This window comes from Mizuhopecten yessoensis, unplaced genomic scaffold (assembly GCF_002113885.1).
Source record: "Mizuhopecten yessoensis strain PY_sf001 unplaced genomic scaffold, ASM211388v2 scaffold739, whole genome shotgun sequence".
NCBI lineage: Eukaryota > Metazoa > Mollusca > Bivalvia > Pectinida > Pectinidae > Mizuhopecten > Mizuhopecten yessoensis.
Window position 1 is genome coordinate 446023 of NW_018403697.1, and position 19224 is coordinate 465246.

General features: G+C 34.7%; 1 protein-coding gene across 1 annotated transcript in view; it reads right to left on the reverse strand.

Moving 5' to 3' along the window:
• Positions 1–1042: 1042 nt before the first annotated feature.
• Positions 1043–19224, reverse strand: part of LOC110452387 (PR domain zinc finger protein 16-like) — a 138730-nt gene continuing 120548 nt past the window's right edge. The window contains exons 4-7 of the mRNA XM_021500887.1: positions 15949–16081; positions 7628–7781; positions 5122–5230; positions 1043–4737 (exon numbers count right to left, since the gene is read on the reverse strand). Coding sequence (XP_021356562.1) covers positions 2659–4737; positions 5122–5230; positions 7628–7781; positions 15949–16081 — 2475 coding nt within the window. The 3' untranslated portion in view covers positions 1043–2658. The remainder of the gene's footprint in view (positions 4738–5121; positions 5231–7627; positions 7782–15948; positions 16082–19224) is intronic.

The following is a 19224-nucleotide window of genomic DNA, read 5'->3' on the forward strand; positions in this document are numbered from 1 at the left end:
TCTTAGTCTGTGGTCAATGGAGACGGACACTGAACGTTTATATGCAGGAAATCATTCAAATACAGGGTCGGTATGTAGAGGTTCCAGAGTACTAAAAAGAATCTATGTGTTCAGCCACTACACACAAGTGCAAAGATACAGTCGTGCAAGAGAAATTATTCCAGTCCATTGATTGGCTGTTGCCATGACAAAACCTGTCCAATCAGAAACCAGTAAATTAAGACAATCTAATTTAAGAAGACAACCAATGTGACAGGTTAAGTCATGTCATTGACAGAATTAGATAAACGAGAATTATTGAAAATAAACATTATCAAAAAAAATCATTTAAAAAATAAATCTGAACTTATTTTCAATTATACTTATGATTGTGCGATGGCAACAACAGGCAGTGTTTTAAAAGACTGAACAGGGACAAGAAGTCCAATAAATAGCAAACTGATATTTGAATATTTTTAAAGATAGTATAAAGTACCTTCTTTGAAGATAGAACACACCAAAATCATTCAGAAATTGACTTGGATTCCAAACATGCATTTGTAAAAGGCGATTTCTATTGAGACAGTATCCAATTGATGGCAGATTTGCCCTATATGCAAATACGGACAGATTCACTCAATATACCAGAATCTGTGGTCGATCATGCATGCACATTCTTAAAATGTTTGTCATTGATTCAGGCTAGCGTATGTGAATCAAACGGTTAGCAAGTCATGAGTATTTTCTTTTTTAAATGGATTTCATTTTCTTTGTTGGAAGCAAGCAAATACATTTTTGCTCTCATCAAATGTGTATAAGATAATAATATTTTCTGATACTCGTTCATCGAGAAAAAGCAATGCTTAAATGCATTATGATTGAGATTCTATTATAACATGATTGTCGTTTTTACATATGAAATCTGAGATTACTCTACATTTTAAAACAAAATAATTCATTCACACATTAAATGCATTTGAATCTCCAATTAAGATTTTTCATATTTTTACTTCATGTACTTTTGAAAAAACAAAATACTGATATATATACTACATAAATATTCTAATTTTGTTTTGAAGTTCAGAGTTACTCATTTTGTTTTTTTAATTTCGTTAAAATTAAAAAATATTAACAAAATTACCATATAAGCCAAAATAAGACATGCAAAAAAATCTATTTCTGAAAAAAAGCACCATAGCAAATTGAATCTAAAATGAAAAATCTACATAAACACAAAGACAACAGCACTTAATAATATACCCCTAGATCAAAGGAAACCGACAAAAAAATGCAACAAACATCTTGAAGTGTTCCTTTTATACCAGAAAACATAATGACCTTCTGATGGGGTGGCTTTGAAAAAAACAACACAAAACCTGTGTGTTCAATTACAAAATTGTTTAAAAAAAAACACGTGGAGGAAAACAAAGCTAGCTGTTTGTGGCACAGCTTGTGGCTATACACCAAGACAGTGTAATATATACAAATATATATATGACAATTTTCTATACATATTTCATATTCAATTTGGTCCCTCGTTTGTACTTGAGAAGGAAACAGAAGCAACAAGTTCATTTATATACATATAAATTAACAGTGGTTTATACACATGGCAGGAAAATTATCAATCACAGGTGTTTTAGGAAACATATGGCAGCGTTCAGGAGATATTTACAAATGTATATCTAAATTTGTTTACGAGCCGTCACTCAACCTTAAAGGGTAGACATCGGGGAATCTTGTTAAGCCATTGTATCTGTAATAAGCCCACGCTCAGTAATAAGCCCACCCTCCTGTAAAACAGATATAAATGGTGAGGTTCATGTAAAAACTTTTGAAAAATAACAAACTTGAGGAGAAGTCAATGTCTTCATGTCCCCAAGTTTTTATTCAGGACTAAACCTCCTGGGCTTTTTACAGGTAAAATATGATGCTCTGGGGCTTACCTTAGACATGTGGTATCGGAGAGTAACAAAATGGGAGGTAACAACACCATTTTGTGGAAATTTTACTCCCCAAATCTTGGTCAACGAGAAATAAGAAAATAATCATTGGAAAATAATTCTTAACAATACTCTTCTTAAAACAAATTTCTACCAACTTTTCAGATTCACAATATCCAGGAATGGAATTAAGATTTGAAATAACAACATAATCTAACAAATTTTTCATCTTTTAACCACAAAATTAAAAAAAATATATCAAGTTCTGCTAAATTCAACAAAATACAGGAATGTATATCGAATGTTGTTCAAACGAAGATTTATCTTTTCAAACTGCCCTAAAGACAACTTACAATAATAACATTTCCAAATTAGGAATTCGACTTTATAAAATACACTCTGATGGAATGACATTTTTAATCTTTGGTCCATTATTTGAAAAAAATATTCATCTTGAGAATGCTTGGTCTCCAGATAGTAATGTTTTTGTAATCTTTGGGAATCATTGAAATCATGTTGTCATGATCCGATGCAATTAATAATAATTAGAACATCTTTATGGTGAAAAGCCACAGAAGAAATCTCATAAATTATCATGACTAGTGCAAATATTTTAACTGCCAACTTCAAAAAATAAATTACGATGATATTTAAATGCAGAGACGGTATGCTGACAAATGACAGTTTGTTCTGTCTATAAATAGATGAAAATGTCTTTTCATTTTTGATCACTCTCTCACGATGAACAAGCCAGTTGAGTTGGGGTTGGCGTACGGTTAACAAACTCGCGTTCTGGTAAAACAACACTGTTGTAAAAACCATTGTGGGTAGGAGTTGTCTTCCCTTCCTCATTGTTATTTGATAAGATTTGTTGATCGAGACAGATTTTCTTCATATGAGGCTCGTCCGTTTCTTCCATATCTGCCTCCATGTCCGAATCCTCCTCGGCCATGTCAAGTTTGTCGGTACGATCCATCTGATGGTCGAGAAGCGGATGCTGCTGGATTTCACCATTCAAAATCCCATGTGACAGTCCTGAATCGGTTGCCTTTCCGATGAAGTTACGAATCTCGGAGAAGTAAGATTCGTCTTTCTCGTCAAGGTCGGGTTCGTTGATTGGGGAGTCTATCACGTTGGGGCCTTCGGATTCGTGCTTCTTAAGATGGCGGTCAAGATTTGTCTGCTGACCAAAGCAGCGATCGCACAGTGGACATTTGAATGGCTTTTCTTTGTTGTGAATATTCCTCACATGTCGCTGGAGATTGGAGGAAATACTGAAGGATCGTTCGCAGTATTTACACTTGTATGGCTGTTCACCCGTGTGGGTTCTCAGATGACGGGTCAAATTGGCCGATCTTGGAAAAACCTTCCCGCAGAACTTACAGGAGTAACGTTCCTTAAGTTTGTTGGCAGGATATGAAAATTGCTCTGGAAATTTGTCCATTTTAAGTACGGGAGACAACGTTTTGTCCATGTTTTCTGGTTTCATTCCAAATGGACTGATATGAGAGTTTACAAAGGGAGAACTTGTAATTGGGAATCTGGCATATGGCATGTACCTAGCGTTTTCTTGCAGGCACTGGCTAAGTTTTTCCTTGTCCATGCGCATTGTCTGTTCATACAAAAGCTGGTTGGGGAATTGTGGGTATGCATAGTGAAGCTTTGATGACGACTCTGAAAACATCACTGGCGACTTCATTTCTCCAAAAATGTGTGTTTTTCTCGTGTCGATGGGGCTGATCTCTTTGGGAACCTTCTGTGTGAGGTCCAGTGGTTGTTCACCTGGTGCCTCTGATGACTTCTCCTTAAGTTGCGAGGACAAGTCAGGTGAGGACACGGCAGACTTGCTCGATTTTGAAAGATCAAATGGCGTGTCCTGTTCATCATGGGACTTCTCCAGGACAGGGCTCCTGGTGGATGTTGACCTCGGAGACATCGCCTGGGAGACAGGTTCTGATTGAAATTTAGATGGAAGAAAGCCAACAGGTCTTGGGGATTCCATTAAGACTGGTTTCCGATGACGTCGTACACTACTTTCACTCTCGGCATCGGAAGCTGAACTACCATCATGTTCACTTGACGAACTCAGGGGAGAGTCACTTGGCTCGGACCCAACAGAGTTTTTTCGGAATCTCTCTTCTTTCACCATTTCTGGCTCGGATGATAGAGGCCTTGGTGAAACTCTTGGGATAAAAGCTTTACCCTCAGGACTTGTGGCGTGGCCAAGTTTAGAAGGGTTCGATGGTGACATTGGCGAGTTCAGGGATCCGAAAGGAAGATGAGATCCGGGGAACACTGGATAAGAAGCTCCGAGTGGAGGGTAAAATGGGTATGGATGGCGGTACATCCCCATTAACAAGGCAGGGTTTAGAGTACCAGCTGGATTTCCGGCATTGTGCAAGCTCATTGGTGAAATCTTGTCGGCAGAGAAAGGCATGTGCATGCCGTTGCGGAGAGCTCCCTCACAGAATCGCTTGTGCTTGCTTAGCGAGGTGACAGTTGAGAATGCCTGGCCACAGTCTTTACATTTGATCTGTTGACGGCAATCGGCGTGCATCCTCTTGTGGCGACAGAGGTTGGAGAATTGTGTATAGGCCTTTAAACACACTTCGCACTGAAACGGCTTTACGCTACTGTGGATGTGCTGGTGCTGTTTCAGACCGCTTGATGTCGCAAATGTTTTCCCGCAATCTGTGCAAGCATGACAGCGTGCTCCAACATGCTGGGCCCGGATGTGGCGCTGAAGGTTGCTTGGGTCCGTGAAGATTTTATCGCAGTTTTCACAGTTGTAACGTTTCCCGGAATCATGGGATATCTGGAATACAAATAAAAATACCATAAAATTAAAGAAAATATATAGAAATGCATTTAATCATAACATTGATAAAAAAACAATGTATTATTTTGAAATTAACATAAAACCACCAATAATAAAATTTACAACAGAGGTATTAACTTTAAAAAATCTTAAACAAATAGTCCTCTAAAAATTGTATCAGATAATTGCTTATGTTACACATTGACTCATTCACCCCTGAAAATTCATAATGAACTATTCCAACCTTTGAATTGGAAGAGTTCAAATGTCTTCAGGGGTGAATGAGTTAAAAGTGTTTCGCCACAGCCATGGAGACGGTATTAATATGAGAGTACAATAGCTTAGATTACTTTCTTATATAATCATTAGTGAGATGTTTACCTGGTGACGAATTAGGTTAGACCTCCACTGGAAGCTACGAGGACATTCTTCACATTTAAATTCTCCGTCCATCGAATCGTGTTCTGCAAGATCATCTCCGTCATGTAGACTGAAACATATCAAAAATTAAAATCTATTAAAATTATGCTTTAAATAAAAGAGAGATACAAATATAGTGCAAAATAAAAATATCTGGCAAACGGTTAATATGGTAGGCGGTGGTTGAGGTCACATACATATATATGTATGTATGTCTAAGTACGGAGCTGTTGAAACGTAGACAATAAAATGTCCATCCCTTCAAACACGACATAAGCCATATATGTAGAAATTGAAACCCTTGCACTTGTGTGGCAGACAAGCACGTAGAGTAACATCAATAGATTGTTAAGTACTTAGTATGGGAGTAAAACCTGTGATTACACGTGGACATGAGACACTAACAAAGGAGCTGTGATTCTCACAGTTTCAAACTATATCTGTGTGGTAGGGTGTTTCCTTCTCACTAAGGCGGGGGTCAGCGGAGGCCATGTTCTAACGTTACAAAGAATTTTATCATTATTTTTTACAAGGCATCTTTAATTAGACTTTGGTGAACCAGGAAATAGCTGACAATCTTAACCGATTCCTCCTATCTCCACTGACACAACTAATTTTAAATATGATACCGACCTGACTTTTGTGTCCTCTTACAAATGTATATCTCTAATTGACGCTCATTGAGTTACAGATACGGTACTTACAAAAGAACTGTTTCTTTCTCTCAGAGAAAGGGTCTTTTTCAAATACCAGTAATTTCCCTTGCCCTTTTACCTTTTTATATACTTAATGCTACTGATTTTTATCGTAATAGCTGAATCCATTTCGTTACTTAACTGACAACATTATGTCAGTGATGTCACAAAAATTCAGTTTATTTTCTTCCAACTTAACGACTCATTTAATAAATTGTAAAATCATGTATTAAGATAGAATTAAAATCAATATAATTCTTGCAAACCAACAGAAGTAGCTAATTATCAAATTTCTATAAATGTTAAAATCTTTTGTGTAGAAAATCAATTTGTTTTATGGTAAATGAATAAACAACTTTTCATTTTCAATGAAAACGAAATTGATTTGTTTTTTTTACATAATTGACACTCTTAGCTCAATGCTTTAATGAATAATGAAATAATGATTTTATGGAGTAATTGTAGTCAATAATTAAATTAATCTATTATGATAGTTATCTTGGGCGTCACAAAAACTAGATCTGTATCTTTTATGTAGTACATCCTGCTTGTCCCAAATATCATCACATTAAATTAAATACATGATTAGACTAAGATTGCTGAACACAACATATTATTAACTGTTATTTGCTATATCAGACCAGGAAATGGAAGTTAAAACTGGACTAGTGTATAAATATTACGTCAAACTTGGGAAGTCTTTTTAACGATATTAAATCATCTGCAGCGTTACACCTGTACAATTCAAACATAATAAAGATAGAGATTTATGAAACACCTCAAAGATAAATTAATCTTCCTGCATTTCGTTGAGAAAATAGTCAAATTCTTGTTTGATTCGCTATTTATTCCGTGTGATTTTTTATTACGAAATAAAACCAACGCCCAAGACGGAAAAGACACACAATCATTATACACCGAATGACATTATTGAAAATTGATTTAAATCCCAAGCTTTTATCTGATCAAGATGACACGAATGATTCTTGATTTATGTCGATATGCAGGTGCCCGATACTTGAAATGAATTTTATAATATTTACTTTAGGCATAAACGAGTACATCACGAATTACTGCGTTTGTTTCAAAGGATTCCAACGAAAGATATCGGAAACAAATACCACTCAGCTTGGACAGATATGTCCTGTTACTCTTAAACCAAATCAAACATAACAGATTTTTCCTTATTTGTATAACAGATTAAATGATCTATTGGACTGATCTTTATCACTAAAAATCTGATAAATTTTGCATCTAATTTCTCTGACGTACTTGTTGAATATTTGCAATAGATATAAACCGACCGTTAACATACAAATGTCATTTGTCCATGGTAATGACATGCACAGCAAGCAGTAAAAATAAATTACAAAATATATAGATATGCACTTTGTCCGAGATAAGAGTTTGACTATATTTAAACAGTACGATTCCTTATAAAACTGTGACATGCGATATAAAACTGGTTTTCCTCAACTGAAGAGCTACTTGGAATAAAAAAAAAGCCCTCTGATGTTACCAGGTTTTAAAACAAGCTGCTTAAGAAAAATTACAGGACATTTTTACCCGTTCTTGAGATGGGACTGTCTTATCACTTAAACTTAAATGCATCGTCCCGTTATATCGAACCTATGAATTTTAACTTTTTAAAATACACAAAGTTATTTTCCATATCAATTAACTGACTTTTAACAAACAATTTTTCTATTTTATATCTCTTTTTAATAAATTATATCTTTTTAGAAAACATTATCATTGATGAAGATAAATACCTTGTGCTTTCATCCTCTGACCGGCTGTACTGGTCTGAATTGGTTTCGTGCATTTGCAGATTTGGCTTGGGACAGGACAGGGCCTGGTGATGCTTCAGAGTCACCAAACTGCTGAACACTTCCTCACAGTCGGAACATTTGTAGTTAAGATCTCCTGAAAAATACAAAAACAAGACAAAACATGAAAATAGGAAACAAGAAAAACAAGAAATCAAAATCAGAAGGATTGAAAAATAAAATTAAAAATAAAATATTTTTCATTTCCTTCCCATAAGAATTACTTCAATCTTGTAGATACTTTGAGTAAAAACCAAGCCATGTGAAAATAACTCCACACGTTTGACCAATTAACTTGATGAACATGTACACCCCTTTCCTACCCAGCAGAAATTGTCCAATAAAAATCAAATCCATTTCTACGAGATAAAGATGGCTGCCGATTTGTGACAATTACCCCCATTATTAGTAATCTATTGACTATAAACCCGTACCTGGAGGCATAATTATTTACCAATAAACCTCAAACTCAGTGGTCTGATCTCACACGGTAAACGTTCTCCTACAGATTCAAAAGTGATCCCGACGACATACATTGTCTTGTGTCCATTTTAGCCATTATCTGTAAAACCCCCAACTTAAGTGGTTAAGAAGCTGTTGTCAATTGCTCAGGTGAAAATTAGCCTATGATCGCGTCAAATATACCACTGTAGCAGTCGGACATTGTGCTTTGGATGAGCCATAAAGATAGCGGAAACCCGGATGGGACACAATAAAACTATCGTCTCAACTTCTTCTTGGGACAAATTTTAAATCTAAATCAACAAAGATGACTATTTTACAGCCGTGATCTCATCCCAGATGAACATATGGTCATACTTGGAAAAGTTGTAAAACCATATATCTCTCCCGCAAACAAACTTTACAGCACACCAATGCACTTTTTAGTGTCTCTCTTAAATAGAGATACTGTATTTGAAGTATATTGTTAAACGGCTTCGACAAACTTATAAAAAAAGGGAGATTTATTGTGTTTCTGATAATAAAGGTCTGCCTAAGCTATTGCCGTTTTTTCTTTGTATCCTCATATCTTTGTCATTCCCCCCCCCCCCCCCCCCCCCCCTTCTACCTATAATAACTGTGGCAATGGCTCATGCGTAAAAAAATATCTTGTCATCTAATTCAATTTAGTAAAAACGTCTTTTTAACTAATGAGAAATTAATTCAGACAACTGAAGGCTAAATGGTGTTCGCAACATAATATTTTCTGCTTGATAAGGTGGAAAAAATGGAGCAAAATCTAAAGAAATAAAACTTTCGTATAATAAAAATTGTATCTATAGGCCAGGGTACAGCTTTATTTAATAATAAAGAATGCAGCTCACACAATATCATTCAACAGATGAGATACAAAAAATATATTAAGATTTCAGATCCAATTTAATTTACGTCATCTTTCCATTACGGTATCAGAGTGCAGCTGGCCAGGTTTGAGCGTGGAGTACGACTTTTGTTCCAGCACGACTTCACAGTCAGCCGATCAACAATCGACACAAGTAGAACAGATTACATTTTCTCATTGTCTGCACGAGCCATCTTCATGATTTCATACAGATAAGAGTTTTGATAGAGAGACCTAAAGCAGATGAACTTAGACTTCATGAATAGACGCTGCAAAAATAAATAATAGGGATGAAGAAAATGTTGGTCTAACGGTTTTAGTGAAAGCAGGTGTCAGGCCGACCTTATCTGTATCAGGAACCAGCTTTTTTGTAAAGTTTAGCTTTCACAGGATAAGGTCCTCATTGCAGAACGCTTTTGTCTGCGGAGATCACAAAAGACAAGATGGCAGGCATCTGCTGCGAAGAGTGTGGACTAGCGAAAACATTAACAATAGCAAAAACCAGGTACGGCACACGACTGTTTGTACGAACGACAGACCGAGAGGGTTTTTATTAGAATATACGGGGAAAGGCTGTACTACTGCCCAACCTATCCATTAGGCGTGGAGTGTGTCCCCGAATGACAAACAATTTTCGCAAACATCTTGATATCAGCCCCTGGTTGTGTAAATTTAAAAACATACAATAGCGTTGACATTTTGAATTAGAGATGCGTCCAACAGTTAAAAAGGGCGATATAATTGTCCACTAAATGACGTAAAAATGAGTTTTGGATGTAATCATAGCCTTTTGGGTTTGTCAATAACGGGTAGAGCTATTAAAATGAGACGTCGTCAAGATATTATTACAAATAAGATTGATGTGAAGTGACAACCCTCAGGCCACATATTGAACAAAGTCAACTCACACTTTGTTACCTCATTATAAAACTAAATAGCTAAAAATATTTCAGCTATTCAAAAAATAAATTAACATTACCTGGAAAAAATTAATTTGAAATATAATCTTGGTATTTTTGAAATATTATACAAAGCAAGAGATACTTATTTTATTCTTATTTTTGTTAACTTTCAAAAATGAAGATAAAATTAAACAAGACATTTAAAAAAAATACTGATATACAATAAAAAATATATACAATTCCCCCCCTCCCCCCCAAACAAAATTAGTGCAATAATGGTGTTTTAGAAGTGCCATGGTATAATGACTTAGCCACTTTGCATTGGCTGACCAGTCACCACAGGGCTCCCTCAATTTGGTGGCCCCCTCCCAGTATTAATGACATAGATAGATGCATACCCCTCCCTCATTACCCGTAGTGACAGGGGCGGGTAGCTCTGTCTGCGTGGTGGGACCACTTTTTTGGCAGCACTTCTGTGATGGGATGATGACAGTGTATAGAGTGGGTTGGTGCCAAACATATATTAGACCATATCTGTTACTCATTAAGATCAATACAGCTTGTTGAGTGGTTTATTTGGAAGTTGATCATTTTGGGAGACAAGTGCCCGGTTTTAATGAGAGACTCTCCATCAAGTGCTGATAAGAGGGGCCATAATCAGGGCCCATCCCACCAATTAAACACCAATCATCTATTCCTGTCCTCCGTAAATGTCATCAAGTGTCCGCACTGTCAAAGATGCTGCTGAAGCCGAGACGCCTCATTAAGGAGGCAAGCCCCATAAAATATTGTGAACTATTGTACAAGTGGCAAGATTTTAAGAAAATATCATTTGAAACACTAGTTACTTTTTTATGCAAGTTAATCTTGACAACTATTTCTATTTAAGCAATTTTTGTAATTACTGTTTCATAAATATTACAATAGTAATTGATATTGGTAGCTTTGATCAGTTATTTTTTATAATAAAATATAAAAAATGTGACATATTCACACAATATCGTCAGCAGTAACAAGCTCCGGAGGCGAACAATTCTTATACATGGAGTCAAGATACATTTTACACGCAAACCGACAAATTTGCAGTATTTTGTGTCCTGGTATCAGGCGGTTGGCTGAACGCTGCGGTATGAGCAACCGTAAGTGTTTCTCCTGAGTGATGCGACAGATAACACCAGACATCCTGATAGGTCACCACTTAACTTTTAAATAATTAGAATTCGTAAGATGACAAGGTATTACCGTTGGTCGTATATGACAATGAGTGCCGTCAAGGAGGACCAAGTCAAAAGTCCACATCTGATTAAAGCGTGTTGCAGTGTTCCGGATGCGAAGCAGGAGATAACTTTATAGGGCCTAATGTTTTAATTGTTTTGCCGACGAGTAATCAAGAGTGTGTCAAAATGATATGGCTACTGTTTTATCCGGTTTGGACAAATCCGCAATTCTTTTCTCAGAAAGCGTAATAACCAACTTTAGTCAAACTGACTGATGAGACACCACCAGCCATTGAAATAAGCCTACTTAAATTTCATTATTAACTTCCGTTATCTATCAAAAGAAATCTTTTTCAAAGAAGACAAACATTCTTGAAATTTTAAACAAAGCATTTTTAATCTTTGTTTCTCTTGAGAAAACAATCTTTTCCATGGAAAGATGCACTTTCATTTATGATATGGACATTTCAGAGAAGGAATGAATCTTTTTCAGAATAATTTCCATGACAATTTTTTATCATTAAGTTAAAAACGTTTAAATAATTTATCAAGGGAATCACTGCACAGTTGTGATTGCTGTCTACCTCGCTTAGCACCGCACCTGTACAATAGCGATCATCAGTCATTGTTCAAAAGCAGGTGGTTCCAAAAACTTTTTATCATTCATTTTTTAATCTGCTCTTTTTACATGTTATTTTCCTCCTGTGTGATGGTCACTTCCATGACAAGAGATGACCGGTCAGTTGTGGTCACTCCGGTGTCATCAGTGGTCAAGCCATTTCCCAGGGACATCAATTGATTATACACATTAAAAATTCAAATGAAATATTTCACATGAAAAAAACAGACCTATACGAGTGAAGAGGCTGGTCCTTGGCCATATCCGATTTAATTATAATGCATCTCTCAATAGCCAGTGGTCACTCGGTGGTCACTACAATGCCAAGTGTCCAGTTCCTTTAGACTGACATAAACCGACCCTTCCCATGACCCTAAGATATGTCTTTCGCCAGGTCAAGATCTGAGACTTTACCAACTGACCGCTGGTTCGAGCAATTTTTTTTAAGGCCATTGTCCAGCGAGCAAAACAATCAAAGGATGTGAGCGGCTATTTCTAACCGACATTTTATATTATAATAATTCATAAATTTTCTGAAAACATAGCTTTTGTCCAGTTAAGAATCCGAAGTCAGGACCTGAGTCCCTTTGTCCAGCGATGTCCACTAGTGGTCATTTTTCTGCATACAAAATTAATGGGGGCTTAAAACTAATTCTTTGCAGAAGTCTTTTTGCAGGGAAAAAGTTGACAGGGGTATGACACTGCGCTTCAGACAGCAGCTGCCACAAAATTTATTTCTCAGGCCAAACTGACCAATGGTCAGTGAAATGACCAATAAAAATAATGCATTTTTCTGTGCTGTTTCATGCTTTATTGAAATTATTTTGATATTAATTGTATTTGTTATTTTTGTTAAATTTTTGATTACTGAAAATAAATTTGTGGCTCTAGTAAGCTTGACATGACATTGCATTGACATCCTTTTTCATCTCCTTTTGAAATTAGGCAGAGTCTATGACAATTGGTTGATGCAAAATCTAATATATAATCAATTTGTCATTTCCATGGGAAATTCTGCAGCTTGTTTCAGGATTTAATTAATCTTTCAAGTTTATCTAATATATTCCTAACTACTGTGATAAATCAGACCCCCCACCTTGTTTTGATTATCACACAAATCAATCAATGTATTGCTAATAAACTTTCATATCAATTTTTTTTTCTCTTTTTGAAACATAAAATGTTTCAAATTTTTATATTTAAATGTAAATAAAAATCCAGATTTTTTTTTTACAATTTCTCTAAACATTAAGATGAAGCTGATCTGTGAAATTTATCTGTGAATGATTTCAAAATCCATTTATTTGCCATTAGTTTGATCCAACCACCGGTAAGTCAGTCTTTCACCGAAAAGAATCTTTTATACTGTCCAAATTACATACTTCCTTCAATTCAATTGAAATCCAATTACAGTTTTAACAATTAAAATCAATTCTGCAATGCCGCTAGTTGTGCGGGGTCTGTCTATGAGCAGAATTGGAGGGCTGGTTTTGCCTATAAACATGAGGAGTTTATCAATAGGAAACTAATATATTGTATTCTTAAAATCCCGGTAGAATCAAGGGGTCCCAGCTTGGATTTGCTCAGAATCACACACAGGTGAACCTAACCCTAAGTGTCCCCGAGATTGTATTTGATCGAAAGTCATTAGCGAAGTTTCTGCGATTATCCACGATTTCTCTTTATCATTCCGCTAGGTGAGCCTCCACCCTCCATTTCCGCAGGTGAACCAGTACAACTTTATTATAGAAGAAGAAAACTTTTTATTATCTTGTCCTATTTGACTCACCCACATTGAGGTTACCCGGGTACCTTCAGGTGAGTTCGAACGTTTGCATTGTACCCGTTTGTAGGCTTAACCAGAAACTTGTATGTAGAATAATAGCGTGACTTTAAGCAATCAGCCGTCACCTGATTTGACATATACACAGATAAGGTCACAGAGGCTCATGGTCTTATTCACAGCGGTTGACATCACTTGTCAATTTTTTTAAAGCTTTTAAACAATTTGTGAAAACAAATGAGGAATTTTAACTGTCCAGTGTTTGAGGGTTGGTATAGAGCCGTGACATGGAGTGAGGGTGCTCCATCTCGGAAACATCATAAATTACAACCATGCATAGGTACATGCCAACTTTCTACCCCGTCACAACAGCCTGATGAAATTATCCCCATTAGGTTCATACAATACCAGCCCTTAATTAGGATTCCAGTTACGACCCTGTAACACATATTTCATTCTGAAATCCAAATCTAGATAACTGACACTTGTAATCACTTTCATCATTGTTAATATATCTGTCCAAAGGATTCACAATTTATACAACCTTTTTGATTCAAGAAACATACATAATTGAACATTTGAAAATTAATTAAGAAGTCGAGATATTTTGTTTTTTGCCGCAATTATGCAAAGATTTACCTGCTGAAGTAGGTCCAATTCCTTATATAATTTAAGTCCAGTAAGCAACTTAATTAATTTTAAATCGTCCGAAATTAAGTCATCCCAAGGTTATTTTATTCCTATTTAATAAAATTCGCTTTTATAAAATATGGTATTAATTTCTTTATCATTAATCAATACAGTTCCGTTTGACAAATACAATTTAGATTTAAAACAAACTAGAAAATTGTTTGTCAATCTTTTTGAAATTTGTTCTTTTATTACCTTAAATTCATATTGCAAAATATGCTGTTTTTTTCTAAGTTCAAATCAAAAATCAATACTTCTGTTATTTTACTTAGCTTTAGAAGTCCATTTCTTTAAAAAAAAAGTCATAGAAGATTTCTTATAATCTACAATTATTAAAGTAACATGAATTTCAGTGTAAGAAAATGTTATCAATCCGAGCTAATATGGGTCTAATCCTTGAAGATTTTAAGCTTATCAGTGTGTGATCCTAGAAGATTTTTAAAACATTGGAGCATAATGTTCTGCAGATACCTACATCCATGTACAAAGCAATAATTATTGGACATATTAATTAAGCAAGAGACTGTATGACATTGTTCCGATTCTGAGGTTATAAGTGTTAATTAATTATAGAACATTTTAATTAGCAAGATATTGTAACATACTGTTCAAGTACCTTGAAATTAGCGATTGCTATGAAGGTAATTAGCAATGTATTGCCAATAGGGATGTTCTAATGAAGAGACACCTGTGGATCTAACACTTAATAATCGTCTTGTTAATTAACTGTCATTCTCAAGCCAGGGGATAGAACAAGCATGGACTAATGCAAAAATAATCCTCTGGACAAGATTTCAATATCTTTGATCTTCACTTCCACAATTAGACAGCATATTTCCTTACCAAACTGCTTTAAAATGTTTGAAAATCAAAACAACATCTCTTGAAGAGTCACCTGTAGGTCTAACAGTTAATTATTTTCCCATTAAATACCTGCTAATTCTCAAAGCTTGGGATGGACCCAAAACAAAATTCAACAGTTATCACTTTCATTCCCACAATGAGACAGCACAACCCAAAGTAGTCATCTTATGAGTTAAAGCACCCTTATTTCTCACTATTCTTCAGGAAAAATTCACTCTTTATAGCAATGACATGCTAAAACTGTTACTGTGAACATTAGATAAGATAGGTGATTTACTACCTTTAGCTCAACTCGAAGACACAATTGAATAAAAATTGACTTGTTGCTAACAGCTGTCAGACACATCAGATATATGTGGGTAGTGAAAATCAACATCTTAATATGTCAGGGGAAAAAATGCTTTGTAATCCTTACAACACAAAATAGGAATTGGAAATTAATGCATAATCCTATTTTATGGTTAATTAAGAAGTACAAACTAATTGTAACATTACATGCACCTTGTCTTTTTTTTGCAAAAAAAGATAATAAATAGTAAATATTTATCATAATATTGAACACTTCAATATGAAAATACGATTTGAACAGTTTAATCAAAGAATAAAATTAAATTTTTAAGAACTTTTGTAATAAAACTGACCTTCTAATTTGGGTTTCCATCCTTTTTCCCCATAAAATCTGCTATTATAATAGCAAGATTTTAATGAGAGAAAAAAAATTTCAAAAGAAAACTACAACTGAATAAGCACACTTGAAACTTGGAAAGTTATGCTTGTTATTTTTCATAGCTATAACATCAATAAATAAAATATTGAAAAATGGTGAAACTGATTTAAAATTGCCTACCTTGGTCAAGTTTGGCGTGGAAGGCGGCCAGAGAAGTATGGTGGTCAATGTCCTTCTCCGGGTACAAAGCATCACTCGTATACAGTAACATTTCCTCAGAGGACTGAACAGTTCTCACTGTCCTGTAGTACACCTGTGTTTAAAAGTGAAGTACGGTTTAGATAATCATCCCCTAATACCGACTCCAATAGCGTATGTCACTGTCTCTGTGGCTCACGAGGTATATGTCCCTCTCCTATCTGTCAGTCAGTTCCACACGAAAGAATACACCTCCAAAAACGTCGTGTTTAATTGTTCACCCAGAAATAATGAACATAGTTTTAAAAACGGTAAGATAGTTATCAACTAAAAAATGCCTGCCCAAGTTTGACTCTCCAATCAATGATGAACTTGGCTAGTTTCACTTAGCTATGATCTATTTTCCTTTTCTAGCTGACTTGTCAATCACCCACGCACTGACATTTAGACTCCGCCTCCCTATTGATAACAACAGCCAATCAGTAAGCAGATACCCGAACCACTTGCCTAAGCCCCGCCCACAGCAGTATTGGATTTGCCGTGTAACAGTAATCCTAGCGCTTTCACAAAAATGTCATCGGCACAAAGAACTACTGTTGATTTGTTTATAGTAGGCTACCGGCTTTTTTTTCTATTTACAATAGGGTATTACACCAATGTTTCCTCTGTTTGTTTATTTTTAAGACTGTGTCTCTGACATGTACAAATAAGACCTCTAATTGTACTTGTTTTCAGCTAATAGCTACATACTGGTGACACACTGACAAAAATCTTAACAGTTTCTGGTAATCCACTCCCGGTGAAAATCAATATATCCTAACTGTTTTCAGGAGATGTTATATACTGAATACCCAAGCTATAACACTTTTCATGGATGTCAAATCCAATTAATCTCCACTGAAAACAATTAGTGGGATGGCACTGATTGTAAAATCACATGATGACCAAAACTGTAGATAATTCCGAAGAAAATAAGACATTTAAATACATACCCTGTGTCAGTTTTTCAATCAGTAACTATTTTTTCTTTGGATGACACCTGTTAAATCTACATCAGGGATCAGGGGAAAAGATTGTCACTAATACTAACAGAGATTAAAACAGTTCACTAATTTAAAAACAATATTTTTTGGGGACAAAATTAAACAGAGCAAACATGTATATTAAACAAAGGATAATTTAGTCAATATTGACAAAATTTCATGTAACACTTTTAAATATTGTATAAATATTTTAATAGTTGATTTATAACAGTACATATTTATATATATATTTGTATAAACATGTTAAATAAAAATTAATTAAATATTAATAGAATATAATAATGAATTACATAATATACAACATATTCAGTTTAAGATAATTAATAGAAATTTAACTTGAACTTATTCACATAATATTTAAATATTAATTGATTTTAAATATAAGTTTTATTTATTTACTACAAGTATGAAACAAGTTATTTCAACTTATATTAAAATCACTCTTTCTGATGCAGAGGGTCCTAAGTAGAATGAAAGGAAACCAAATACCCTGGGAGAAAATTGATTTTACATGTACTCAGAAGTGTATGTAATATTAAAATCAATGTACAATATAATCACTCTTTTAAATAATTTGATTAAGATAAAATCAAAATTCTAATTAAAATTTAAAAATGTTTCTACTTTGATTTAAGACTGAGAAGTGAGGAGAGTATTTTTTTTAAGGGGTTAACCCATATTTCATGTTTTTGAGGGTGACAAGTGGAGATTTCGGGACCTTGTCACTTAAGTTTCCAGTTGGTAAGCTTCCATTGGAGGGAGACAATTCATGGTTATGTCATGTCAAGGACCCCTATTGTTCTTCGCCCACTTCATGATTAGGGGCTGGGATCAGATCCCTATCCTGAGTCTGACATCTGACCTCCGACCCCTAATCACCTGATCAAGTCCCCTTCTGAACACTCATCAACACTAGGGCCACTCTAGAGTACAGCCTTTCAATTAAACACCATATTCTGTCACATAAGACCTGTCTGTCAAATCTTATTTATAACATTATTGACCATATAACCATATTTTTTAAGGGAAATTATACAACAAACCAGTGTCTTTTACCACACAAGAAAAAAAACATGCATCTGCTTTCTAACAAGAAATTTGTGATTGCAATGTTAAAATAATATCTATGACAATTCTTTTTGAAACTGTAATTGAAGAAAAATCAAATATTGAAGCTCTCCAGAAATGCATGACTGATAGTAACATTACTTTAGTTCATATTTACCTAACTATAACATTTATACAAGTACCACACATGTATAGAGAAAACACCTGTCTACAATGGACTAATATGTACAGTATATAACAAACCTCTACAATGAAAACCCTGTCTATAATGACTAATATGTGCAGTATATAACAAACCTCTACAATGAAAACCCTGTCTATAATGACTAATATGTGCAGTATATAACAAACCTCTACAATGAAAACCCCTGTCTATAATAGACAAATAAGTACAGTATATAACAAACCTCTACAAAGAGAACACTGTCTATAATATACAAATATGTACAGTATATAACAAACCTCTACAAAGAGAACACATGTCTATAAAAGACAAATATGTACAGTATATAACAAATCTCTACAAAGAGAACACTGTCTATAATATACAAATATGTACAGTATATAACAAACCTCTACAATGAAAACCCTGTCTATAATAGATAAATATTTTCTTTATATACCACATCTTTCCATTGAGCAAACCTGTCTTACATATAATAATGGACAAATATGTACCAAACCTCTGTTAAGAGAACACTTGTCTATAATAGACAAATATGTACAGTTGTAAAGAAACCTCTGCAATGAAAATCCTGTCTATAATGGATACATATTACTTTATGTACCACATATTTCCATTGAGCAAACCTGTCCATAATGGATAAATATGTACCAAACCTCTGTTAAGAGAATGCCTGTCTACAATGGATTAATATGTACCTTATGTCCAGGGATTTTGACCTTTACATAGAGACCACCTGTCTTTAGTAGAAAAATATACCAAACCTCTAAAAAGAGAAAACCTGTCTAAAATGAACAAAAATATTATGTAAATAGACAAATATGTACGGTATATATAATGGTAACAAACTTGTGCATAAAGACTATCTGTTCATAATAGAGAAATATAGAGAACACCTGTCTAAACTGGACAATTATGTACTTATACATCAACCCTTTATAAAGAGACCATCTGTCTATAATG